General features: G+C 44.1%; 1 protein-coding gene across 1 annotated transcript; it reads right to left on the reverse strand.

Annotated features, from left to right (window-relative positions):
• Positions 1–582: 582 nt before the first annotated feature.
• On the reverse strand, positions 583–12,033 carry naxd (NAD(P)HX dehydratase). Its single transcript, XM_083638827.1, has 11 exons — positions 10,703–12,033; positions 9,540–9,971; positions 8,080–8,233; positions 7,887–7,932; positions 7,701–7,789; positions 5,832–5,940; positions 4,679–4,729; positions 4,456–4,560; positions 4,188–4,308; positions 1,811–1,931; positions 583–1,662 (listed from the first exon to the last, which is right to left on the reverse strand). Exons 1-11 carry the CDS (start codon positions 11,208–11,210, stop codon positions 1,512–1,514), a joined length of 1,887 nt encoding a protein of 628 aa, XP_083494953.1. The 5' UTR covers positions 11,211–12,033; the 3' UTR covers positions 583–1,511.
• Positions 12,034–13,641: the final 1,608 nt, after the last annotated feature.

A 13,641-nucleotide genomic window follows, 5' to 3' on the forward strand; every position in this document is an offset into this window, starting at 1 on the left:
GCCAAGTTGCAATACCTGCCAACTGCTATTTTTACACCTAGTAAGACGTAGGTGTAAATTTTAAGTTCTAACTTATGCCTACGTTGTAACTATTTCACTTGGTGCAACCCAAATATTTTTAGTAGTGCGTAAACTCGGACTTAGTGAGACTTTAAGTTCAAACTAGCTTACGTTTCAACACAGCTGGTGCAACCCACTGCTGGTTATACATATCCAGCATCAATAGCACATATATATATATATATCCGATTTATTTTACCTACCCATGATAATTCGGGACGTGACAAAAAAAAACACTCGGGAGAGAGGAGGCCTTGTAACTCGGCTCAGGTTCAGTGTGGAATAGGCGTGCAGTGTGATCGCAATGCAGCTCAAAGTCTGTAGGCGTAGGCGTGGGTTGAGGCAAGGCATAGGTGCCCTGTGTGAACGTAGCAGCTCTGCTCAACTAACCCCGAAGTTTCCATTCAGGAGTTGATTGTGGTATGGTGAGGCCGTCAACACTGCCACCTTGTGGCTACAAAGCTATATTACTACTATTTAAACTGGTTTCAATCGTTTATCACACAAAATCAAAGTAATTTATTGATTATTTATTTCAAATTTCAAACAGGTTTATAGTATACTAAGCACCACTTTATCTTACCATCTCAATCGCTGTGAAGAATCGGCCTCAACACGTTTGATCGATCAACAGTGTCATCATTTAGCCACAAATGCCAGATGGTGTGCTGTTGGTTCATTATATGGGGTTATGCCATACACCTCAAACAACACGTCAGCCTTATGTCATATACCTCAAACAACACGTCAGCGTGTCCATATAAATATGACCTGACCTTTTTTTTTTGCATTTGATTTTGAGTACTATCTTGTCCATACTTCTCCATTAAAGCCCCACTCAGTAAGTTTTCCACTGCGCCCTCTGCGTGCATTAGTATCGATAACGATATCGCCGTTCAAAGTCAACAAAACACAGCGCCAGAAGCTCTATGTACATGTTGTGACATCGGGTACTCACCACATGATGAAATAATAATCCATAGTTCCGTGAAACATCATTTTCGTAGCAAATCCGAATCGAGTTACTTCCTCGTTTTCATGAACACAGCGCTTCCGCTGTACAGCGCATGCGCGCATGGTTTTCTTTTTTCTTTTTTCTTGCTACGGGACGTGACAGACAAACTGCTTAGTCCCAGTGCTGGCCAATGGAGGGCGGTGTGGGATAAATAAAGACGAGGGTCTCCCTATTAAAAGTCAATCTACCATGTCCTGTGACTAAAAAGCAGTTATATTTCAGTAAAAAATGTCAAAAATCTTACTGATTGGGGCTTTAACCTTCATTCTGCCATGGTGGTGAGGACACTTTCCACTAGCCCAGCAACAGCGTGTCCAGCAAGTTTATATCCCTGTGAACAATAGTGTTTTATGTTGACAGTGTTTTATGAATGCAAAACGGAGTATGTCTATGCTTATAAAGAATGTTGTACAATCTGGACTTCCGATGGCAGTTTTTAGCTTTCAAAGAGCTTTTTGAAGGCTGAACCGATCTCCTGGATCATGTCTGAGGTGGTGGTGGATCTGCCATGTTGGTGGAATGCTTGACTGTTGCACTGTCTGGTAAGAGAACAGGCCCCAAATGCCGCCACCATTGCCGGATTCACACTGAGGGAGCATAAGATTGATAGATTAGGAAACGTATAACCACTGCTAATAATGTCTTTAATAGTCAAATCAATGGCACACTTTATTAAGGATACTATGTCTCTGTGTAAAGCCAATGTCAAAACAGCCAATCATTTACATAATGTACCTCTTAACCCTTCCTGCAGAGGAAGCATAGGCCCAGTGTGCCAGCACACCCAGAGAACCAGAGAGGAGGTCACCTTGTCCGCCACATCTTCTTCCACTGCCCTCAATATTGCATGAGATCACTGAAAACAAGAGAACACTACTAAGCCGTTTTCCCACATGCGCTTTTTACCGCTAAATGACCGGAACGTGGTCTAATGCCTTCATGTGTGAAAGTTGTTTTCCGGTATAAGCGCGACCCCGTCATCGCGGACATTTCACCAGTTTCGAGCCAGTCAGAAGAGCGGTATGCGCGATCAGGGACACAAGTGTGAAACGTGTCAAGTCATTTGCTGCGACACCGGTCCTTCTCATGGGCGAGGTGTACACACATTGCTTAATGTTCCAGCGGGCATAATCTAATCATTCGCGCACATTAAAGCAAACTGGCGAAATGATCTTGTGATAATAAGAGCGTTATGTCAGCTTCATGTATGGGCGTGCCGATTTCCCCCTCTCCCCTCTCTGCTGCCTGCTCGCTCTCTGGCCAGTCCTTCAGTCCTCCTCCTTCAGTCAGCCCGACAGGGACACAGACAGCTGAGAGTCTTGCAAGCCGCCCAACGCTTGTTGAGAAAGCAAATGCACGAAGCGAAATGTGGAAGTATTTTGCTTACGTTGCTGACAGCGAAGGCAAGCCCGGACACATCAAACGAAGCCAGTCTGTAAAAAGTGCTTCAACGCGACGCAGGTGAACGGATAAACATCGAACCAGCCAGGCTATTTCTCTCAGACACGGATCCCAACTTCTTCAAATATTTCAGTTCAAAGACTGGTTAGCGAATGTGAATAATACAACATACATGCCCTCTTAACACGTTCACTGCCGTCAACGAGTTAACACGTCAAACAGAAACCAACCGTTGACTGCCGTCGACGAGTTAACTCGTCAAAAAAAAAAAAAAAAAATTTGGCGGTGGGACGTGGATCAAACCCTTTTACATCTCCTATAAAAATATGGGAGCTATTGAATGTGTATAACCTATTTTACCGACCCATTAAGTGGCGACAGTGCTCTCCAGATTAGAGAAAGTCGAGTAAAAACAGCAGGAAAAAGCGTGAGGAAACCATTCTCATGAGAATGGTTTGGCGAAAACGCTTTCGCGCTGGGAGCTGGCGCACAACGGTGGGGGATTCCAAAAATAGACTCTTTCAAACACACTTTGAAACACACAGCAGAAAGCCCAGAATCGCATGCAGCTTCATCCCAGCTCACAACCGAAACCCCAGAAAGCAGCGAGCCCGATCCAGACTTGCCCGACGAGCGGCCGCCAGGCAGCACAGACAGGCAGCAGAGACTCGCCTGTGACACACGCTGCAGAGCCACCAGAGACACACCCACGGAGGGAGGAGTTTGCGGGGTGCTGTGGGGGTGCTGTTATATTGGAGGAAATTACTGTTCAGAACTATTGTTTAGATGTCTGATGTCTCACTGATGCCAAAAATAAATGGTTAAAGTGACTGTTCTGCCTGTTCTATCGAATTTCACAAAAATGGATTTATCTCAGCTTTCCTTCTCAGATGCTGAAACCATGCTGTATTCAACTGCTAATGCCTACATAACAGAACATGATAAAAACTAACTCTTTTAGACAGAGAAAGCACACATTCTATTAGTTATTTTGAGATATTTTGTGTTCACAAAGTCCTAGCAGAAAATAATCCTCGGCTCTTGAAAGATGAGCCAGAATCCTCAAAAAAACCCATTGGCAGAAGCTACCTACTGTATTGGATAAACTGTTGGCAGTGAATGTGTTAAGTCAAACGAGTGTGATTTATTGTGTGACAAGCAAACTTATTTCACCATCGGAGTTTTGCCGACACGTCACTCCCCACCCGCTCTGCAGTGCCGCCCCGCCCCCCAACATACAGGCAATTTCGCTGCTATATTCCCACATGCGAGCGCCCAGGTGTGAAGGGAAATTCCGGGAAATGTCCGATATTGACTTACAGGTAATTTTCCGGTACGCATGTGGAAAAACGGCTCTAGAGATCTGTGTGTGTGTGTGTGTGTGTGTGTGAAAGTTCTCAAAAGCAAAATAACTACAGTGTGTGTCCGCAGGTATTGTGTAATCTTATTACACAATACCTCCAATGTCAGTGGTTCTCAACCTGGGGTACGGGGCCAAAAATGTGTTCTAAAATAGGAGCCCTTAATGTGAAAAAGTTTGAGAATCACTGATCTACATTACCTAGTCACTAGGTAATGTAGATCAGTGTAATAACATGACACTAGGTCCTAGTGTCATGTTATTACACTGATGTAAAAAGTGAATCATGGGCTGACCGAGTTAAATGTGTCTTCTAAAAAGGTGTGCGCCTGTTATTTGCTTGATACTAACCTTTGCTGCCGTCTGTGATGAGATCCTGCTCCCCTTTCAGCACCACAGTGAGGTTGCCCATAGCTACACTCAGCTGCATGGCACTGCGTTGATGATCACTGCTGTCCATAGGCTCGTGGTGCTGAGGCGGCATTTGTAACACACACATAAACACAGACACAGACACAGACATACAGACACACAAACACACAAACAAACAAACAATTGTGTTTGAATGACAAACAATGCTGTCCATTGGTGATTGATTGAACTGTGCGGAGAGACCCACCAGTGCCTCATACAGTCGGGTGAACTCCATGAAGTTAGGTGTAAGGATGCCCTTCTGGTACCCTTGAATGACAGATGGTTGCTGTGAAACTAGCCATAATCCGTCCTGTTGAAAACAAATACACCACAGACACAAACAGTGAATGCAACATGCCTGTCTAGTGTCTACGCAACTACAATCCAACCTGTTCGACAGCCAGGACTTTATCAAGAAAGGTACTCACTGCATCAATGACTATAGGAATATCTCTCGCTTTCGACTTTTCTATGACCTCCTAAAAGACAAAGAAAACATATTTATTATAGGGACAATGTAAAATACTTCTGTGATGTTGGGCACTAAACTGTGAGCCCTTAAAGCTGCAGTAAGAGGATTAGTTTTATCAGCCATATCAAAGTGGGGCTACAATACAGAACAGCACCCACCCCATTGAGACCTCGTAGATTCACTATTTGCCCAAATGAAATTCTGATATCAACTATGTACCCTACATCTCCGATTCTAAAAAGTGAAACTAAAGGGTGAAATACAAAGCGTCTCCTAAACAGCAGCACACACAAGCACTGTGTCCAGAGATGGACTCACTAATATGAGATCTTTAGCCTCTCTCATCCCTTTGGTAGAAAGTGATTTACAGACTAGCTGGGTAAACAGAGCACGCTGTGCACAGTTGACTGGCGTCATGCTAGATCATTTTTGGGTAAAGAGGTTCACATTTCTCACTTGCAATGTGGAGCTGCCAACGTGCAAAGTTGCCTAGTGCAGCTTTAAGTCAGCATCTGCATTTGACAAACAATTGTTGAAAATGTGTATGAACTCAGTTTTAGTAAGTATGAACAAGCAGGGTGCAGTGGAGTGTGGGTATCTTCCACATGCTTTGGCTGTTTGGTAAGGGTGCTTTCACATGGGCAACGATTGCTTTCGTTCCGTTTCGTGCCCGAGCACAATTGCCCCCTCCCCCTTCCCCCCTCCCCCCCCCCCACTGGTCAGCTTTCACATTACAACATTTATTCCGTGCTCGGGAACGGAACACTTGCAGTCAGAGTACACTTGCGTCATCAACTACGCCTGGAGTGTATCCTCGCCTGTGTGCTGTCTACAGTATGTGGTTCAGTACGGTTGGCATTCACATTCAAGTGTTCCATCCCCGGGCACGCCAAAGAGTTCCCCAGACCACCTTTTCAAGTGGACCCTGTCACAGTACGCTGTTCCGCGCACGGGCACGGAACGTTCACACTCATGAAACGAACCGCACCTGGCGTCAATTTGGGGACAAGTGTGCTCGGTTCCGCACCCAGGTCCCTAATGTGAAAGCACCCTAAGTATGAACAAGCAGAGGGTTGAGGTGCAGTGTAGTGTGGGTATCTTCCACATGCCTTGGCTGTTTTCAGTAGAGCGTCTTCCCTGCCCAGTCCTGGTCCCACCACAAGGGCGTGCAGTCTAGGGAGCCACTTCTCTATCTCTTCCACTGCATTAGCGCTGTCCCTTGAGACACACACACACACACACACACACACACACACACACACACACACACACACACACACACAGTCTTATATAGAGTAATTACATACACACAGCAGCATTACCAATAATAACTCCTATCCTGGTTAAGCTCTTTTTCAGATAAGCTATTTATATGCATCTTCATGCCTCGCTCATTAATAATCCTGGTTTATATAGCACCTGTTCAGGCTGGCAGGCCAAATCAGATTTTTGACGTATCCAGATTGTATCCAGATTAATCTTATAAGTCTGAACAGCAACAAATCTGATTTGTGCAACTTGACCCAAACCACATATGGAGGTAGTTTGAAATGCGATACCAATTTGCTTTCGACAGATGTGTCTCCAGTGCAGACGCTCTGGTCACTCAAATCGCATTTCAGAGTGTCTTTTGCAGGGGGCGGGGGCTTGAGTAGCAGACAGGTTCTGGAGGCTCTGCATGTTGGTAACAGTTACAGTACAGAACAGAACAGGGTATTCTTTTATTTTGAAGACTATAAACGGAACTAGTTGTGTTCATTGCCGTATACTTGATGCTGTGTGTGCCCGGAGGGGAAAATAAACCTGGCGTCTTTGCAAGCCTCGCTCGGTTACAATTATTTACACAGGGGGAGTCTCGCTGAGAGCAATTCCCTCTTTTTCAGGAGCATGATTGTTTGGATGGCGAGAGATGATGGCCATTTCTCATGCTTCTGCCTTGGAAAGCCTAGTTTTTTTACTGACGCCGTCGCCTATGCCGTTACCACAGTAACCCAAGCAGATGGTGTCTGGACACACAAATCCAACTTGATTACTTGCCCAAATCAGATTTGTGGCAGTGCGGACACAAATCAGATTTGGGAAACTAATCAGATTTGCCTGCAGTTTGAACTGATAAAAAGACTAATGAATGTTACCATGGCAACTGAACACATGTGTGCGCGCGCACACACACACACACATACACACACACACACCAGGGTAGGAAAGTAGCGGGGGCTCGGGGCAAAATGCCCCTAAAAAAATCTAGAATTGCCCTTGGAACGGGGTGATGGGGGCTTTTAAATGCCTTCATAAAATAAAGAGTTTAACACTTTCTATATTTTAACATTATTCTGTATTTGCAAAGAGTGACTCGAAAATGGCCAGCTAGGAATTCATACAACCCCCCCTGGCCAGCTAGTTCACTCATGTTTTTGCCAAGTACATTAATAACATGCCAGACAATCAACAGTGTTGTTGAGATAGGAAATGCGGATCTTTAACTCTGATTGTTTATGAACTTTTAGAAATAAAATATGCTTGGATAACAGTCATTGATTGGTCTGTCATGCTACATAGGTGCATAAGGTATTTCCCAACATTTGATCAAATTGCCCTGGAAATTATCCAAAATGCCCCTGAAATATATTTCACAGCGGCAAAAATAGCCCTCTTTTACAAAAGTTAATTTTCTACCCTGACACACACGTGCTGTGAAAACCAAAAGTATACATGACTTAATATCTCAAATTATTAGTATATCCCATGTATGCTATTTGGATTGAATAATCACAATCTGGAAAAGATAGGAAAAATACTATATAGCCTTATAATAAACTTTCCCAAATAGCATCATCTTAGGCGAGTATATAAAGAGAATCATAGTTTATGTCAATATATACCATTCTTCCTCTATCAAAGATCATTGCCAACAATCAAGATAAACAAATCACAGAATGGGACCCTATTATTCAGTGTTCCAAGTGGACAATACTTACAGAACAGGATGAACTATGAGCTCAGGACTGTATGATTTGATGACAGTTGCAGCATCTCTCGTGCAGAATACATGAGACAGGTCAGCGCCCTAGAGAGAGCAAAACAGGCACGGTCACCGTTCCACCACTGGACACAAACCAGAAACCATCACGTCAGAATGAGAATCAGCAAGGCTTTTTCTTTACCACTTTCAATGCCGAGATGGCAGCAAAGTACGGAGCTCCTGTGTACCTTTACATGATATACGGAGAAAGGATGGACAGAATTATGAGCAATGTTCCATGGAGAAACAAAAGCACAGCAGAAGTCAACTGGCTCTTTACTAAATAATACTGTTGATATAGTTAAACCAAACCAGAAGGTGGTTTTGCAGCGTACTCTTGGCATCCTCCAATGATACCAATGCGTCCATCTTGTCCCTTGTGCTTTTTGGATGTCAGGGGAGGGATCGTGCTCTTGACCAGTGAGAGGACATCATCACCCATCATGCCTCTGTGCGATGTGGAGCCAAAGCTGTAGTAGTGTTCGAACACTGGGGAGACAAACATGGTGGGAGTTAAAAGAAAGCGTGGAAAGCCAGTTTAGCCTGAGTTAGTATCGGTCTGTTTTAGCAGGTCTCTCTCACGCACAATACTAATAGAGTCGCCCGGCAAAAACAGCAGATATACAACTAGCATAAGAGTCAACCATCTCATCCTGATGAGGACAACTTAACAAACCATCTAATTAACATCCAATTAGGTGTAGCGAAGTGACGCCTTTATCATGGAGCCTTGTCATTATTGCGGACCCATCTTCCATTTCCTCGTCACACATTCCACCTTGAGGCTCAGTGCCAAACTCACACCCTCTTCCGGGTTCTGCATACGTCCTAAGGGATTTCATCTGCCATTCGTTTTTCCATAGACATTTCGAACAACCCTTACAAAAAGAGTTTTACTTGGTCAAACGAAGCGATTCAGTGAAATGTTCTATGCTTTCTCCTAAGCCGTTTTCCCACATGCGCTTTGTACCGCTAAATGACCGGAACGTGGTCTATTGCCTGCATGTGGGAAAGTCGTTGTGCCGGTATAAGCGCGACCCCGTCGTCGCGGAGATTTCACCAGTTTCGAGCCAGTCAGAAGAGCGGTATGCTCTTAAGGGAGACCAAGTGGGAAACGGGTCCAGTCATTTTCCGCGACAGCGGTCCTTCTCTCATGGGCGAGGTGTAGCCTACACACGTTGCTTAATGTTCCAGCGGGCATAATCTAATCATTTGCGCACATTAAAGCAAACTGGCGAAATTATCTTGTGATAATAAGAGCGGTAGCCTATGTCAGCTTCATGTGTGGGCGTGCTGATTTCCGAAGGCAAGGCAAGCCCGGACACATCAAACGAAGCCAGTCTGTAAAAAGTGCTTCAACGCGACGCAGGTGAACGGATAAACATCGAACCAGCAACTATTTCTCTCAGACACGGATCCCAACTTCTTAAAGTGCATCATCTAATCATTCGCGCACATCAAAGCAAACTACTTCCACATTTCACTTCGTGCATTTGCTTTCTCTACATACAAGCTCCCCCCTCCCCCCGCCCCCCAACATACAGGTAATTTCGCTGATAGATTCCCACATGCGCGAGCCGAAGTGTGAAGGGAAATGTCCGATATTGACTTACAGGTAATTTTCCGGTACGCATGTGGGAAAACGGCTCTATAGGAATATAGCTAAATCGCTTGGTTTGACCAAGTAAAACTCTATAAGGAATTTTCTAAACGTCTATGGAAAAATAAACAGCGGATGAAATCCCAGAGGATGTATGCATAACCTGGAAGAGCGTGTGAATTTGGCACTCTATACCTAATGCCTGGGGATCTGGGTTCAACGGTTGACTTTGTTGGGTGAAACAGTCTGCCTGGGGCGAAGGCCGCCTGAGGTGACCGGACGGGCCGCGCAAGCATGTGGGGGAGGCACTGGAGTAGACGGGGGCACGTGCGGGCGGCACAGTCCCGGAGGCGGGGCCGGAGGAGGAGAGGCCGGAGAACATCTGCCCCAGCATCTGGAGCATGTGGAGCTCCCGGGCGTGTTCGCTCTCTCTGCGCCGGTCCTCCGCCTGCAGGCGCTGCTCCTCCATCCGGTAGAAGTTCTCCTCTGCCTGGCCGCTCTGCTCCAGGAACTGCTCCATCAGCTTCTCCATGGGGAAGTTAGCGCGCCGCTTCCTTGCCCGTTTAGGTCTGCTGGATGACAAATTGCTGGCCAGCTGGCTGCTGTTGTTTGGTCTTACTGAAGCATCTGGAGGGGAGGGGAGCGAGACATTATGAGATCAGAATCAGCTCTTATTGGCCAAGTATGTTACACATACAAGGAATTTGACTCCGGTTTACATTGCTCACATAGTCGCACAAAAAGAGGTATGCATGGACTGCTAAAACAAACAAGGACAGGGTAACATTTAAACATTTACATTAACGACTATATACAATGTGTGTAGTGTAAAGTGTATATTTTAAATATGTATACCATACTACAGTATGAGAGAAATGTACGCACAGTATATGTATATAAGCCCCACAGGATTGTAAACAAAGACTTATACATATACCCTATGTTCAGATATTGCAGTTATTTCACAGCAAACATATTTCAAAGTGTGTGTGTGTGTGTGTGTGTGTGTGTGTGTGTGTGTGTTGTGTGTGTGTGTGTGTGTGTGTGTGTGTGTGTGTGTGTGTGTGTGTGTGCGCACGCTATATACACATGGGGTAGGTGTTGCAGGTTGCTGCACAGGGATATTTCTGTCCTTGGTTTTGAGTGTTCAAACTGGTTCCAGTCAGCAATTGTTCAAGTGACTGGTTTAAGAGTTAATCACAGTGATGACCTGTCCTGTGGGTATGTAGAAACTGTTCTTGTGTCTGGTAGTGTAGTGGCAGATCCATCCGTTAGCAAATACATTAAAATAATAGTCATAGTATTAGATGTTAAAATACATAAATAATTGTGTATGTGTGCAAGGAGGGTGCACTTACTATTGTTGCCCACTGTCACTTTGACAGGAATAGGAATGGGAACTGTTGGATACTCCAACTTGACTTCAGTCTCTGCGGGAACAGGACATTCCCCCATGCTCTCCGAGTACGCATCCTCCTGACCATCTTCTCCATCCTCCTCAACCATCTCGTCTCCCCCCGCCCCGCTGTCAATCAACTCCTGGGGGTCAAGAGCGGGCCGGTTGCTCAAAATTCCCTCCATGGTGTCGTAAAACTTACAGATCTTGTGATACTGCCCGTTGTTCCGTAGATTGCCTTCCTTCGCCAGCAAATACTGTCTCTTAAGGCTTTTAATCCGCACCCTGCATTGTTCCGGGGTCCTCTCAAAGCCCGTGGCCCCCAGCCTCCGCGCCACATCGCGGTAGACGAAGCTGTTTCTGAAGTTTCCATCCAGCGCCGTCTGGATGTCCTGCTCGCCCCAGATGTTCAGTAAGGTCCTAGTCTCCACGTCCGACCACAGAAAGCCTCGTGTTGTATTGGAATACATAGCTGATCCCAACACGCTTGCTTATGATGGAGTAACCCCCGAGAGGCAAGGAGTTGAATGGAGGTGTTAACACTGCGGGTTATGATGGACGTCTCGCTGGATCTTTGCTCTGCATCAAAGCCGACGTCGACAACAACAGCTAGTCGTTTGGGTAGCTTAGTACAAGTTGGAAGGCCAATAACTTCAGTTTTAAACTATGTGATCACTACAATAGCCTGTACAGAGCAACGCTTTGTATATTAACCTCGACCTAAACCCGTGTCTAGTATATTTATCCTCTACGTCGTTGACTAAATGCGTACGCTTACGTTTCTGGGATACACTGACTGGGGATCGGCTTCCCCGCTCCTTTCACAACCTCAACCTTCATTAGGGAAATTACTAAACTGACCTCTGATCAGTCCTCTGAGGGAACCACTTCACCTTTCTCCGCCTGCTAACACCGCCCATGATAAGTGTCTGCGGGGTCCTAGAGACCGTTATTTCTCCAACCAAACGATGGTTAATCAGTTATGCTATCTACAACAAAGCCTAGAAGCAGTCAGATTGGCATGAAATCGACTTTGATAATCCTGCTTTCACTTTACCTTTCTCGTTCAGACAGACGAATGTTACGACAATGGACAGGGCAACTGTGATAAAGCAAAAGGCGACCATCTGAGTCTGTTGCAGCATTCTGTCATTCACTCACTAATTCTCAGTGTTTCAATGCAACGACAGTCACCAACATGAGAAAGGTTTCTCCGAGAGCCAGCCTTGTACGCATTTCTTCTTACCTAATCTGTAATTGCGTGTCAACGACGCAGAGAACAGCACAAAAATATTCTTGTTCATGAGGCACGGTGATCGGTACAGGACCAGGAAGTATGCTGCCTTTAAAGGCTCCTCGTACGCTGCCCTATCCCAATACATGCGACTGTGATGATAATTAAGTTAAACAGAAATTGAAAATAGAAATATACAACATATAGGCCTAATATGCATCACTTAGTTGTTGACACGCCCCCCACCTTGGCGACATAGTTGTCGCTAAATATTGCCACCCTCTATGTTGGGTCATTCATGCGCGCTCACTGCTGGAAATACAATTTTTACGACGGCACATGAAGGCAACATCTGGAATTCAATTGGTTGGAGATCTTAAAGGAGAAGTCCAGAAGCAGCAAAGTCCCCTCTGGGATAAAGGTTAAATTAGACTTTTTCCCTACACAATAGACTAAAACATACCTTTGTGTAAACGAGCTATATCTGTTTTATCTTGATAATGACGTGGCAAAAATGCAAATAGTGTTTATTGTTTATTGTTTTATTGGATCCCCATTAGCTATCACAATAGTGAAAGCTAGTCTTCCTGGGGTCCTAAAATATATTAAAACAGCATAATTAAAACATGGCATGATGCATACAACATAATAACTATAAGTTTACATTGACATAATGCATATTGACAAAATGCATCACAGAATTAAAACAACACAAAACAAAACAAAACATACACAAAAGTAGTACAGAACAAAACAAATAATACAACCCATAACTACAATGATTACAGAACAAAACTAGTAATTCAACCCGAACTACAACAGAATTCTAAAGCAAACTAAAACAAAAACATAATACATAATACATAACAAAACCAATATTAACATAATATAAAACAAAACAAAACAAGTAATACAACCCAAATCAATCAATCAAAATCATAAGGCAACACAATATCAAACTATAAAAAGGAAATAACAAGTAAAGAAAAAAAGACTAGATTAAAATGAATTAAAGACACACCTAGATACAAGGAATAGCAAGACACCTCAACATAGGACAAGGGAGTAGTTTATAATTTAGTTATTCATTAGGTATATAGAGTCTTTTAATTGATTTTTTGAAAATCACATTTGACCTAGCATTAATAATGTAGCTTGGCAACATATTCCACTTTAAGGAAGCCCTGTACATAGCCATTCTCATCATGGCACAGGTTCTAGCTACAGGCACAACAACATTCCCTATAGTTGCCTGTCTTGTGGAGTATCTGTGTCTATCTTGGACAAGCACAATTTTTGAAAATAAGTTTTTTGGCTGAGTGACAGTGTAAATTTTTTGAAAGAAAACGAGGAGATTACAAACACACCTATCTTCCACTTTCAACCAACCAAGATTAACATGCATGCCGTGCACACTTGCTCTAAAAGGACATCCCAGAACCATCCGTGCAGCTCTATTTTGCACAAGTTTGTGTATACCTTTTTTATTCGCACTAGACCAGACAACTGAGCAATAGTCTGATAGACCTCTTTGGCTTGTTTAAATTGATTTCGCCCGCAGTTTGAGAAACACAAACTCAATTTAAAAAAAGTATGGTGTATTTGATATAGCGATCACAAATTAATTATCTTCGACTAGAACGAGAGAGCCGTGTCAAGCGCGTACC

The sequence above is a fragment of the Poromitra crassiceps genome, assembly GCF_964638095.1.
Source record: "Poromitra crassiceps genome assembly, chromosome: 6".
In the NCBI taxonomy this organism is placed as follows: Eukaryota; Metazoa; Chordata; class Actinopteri; order Beryciformes; family Melamphaidae; genus Poromitra; species Poromitra crassiceps.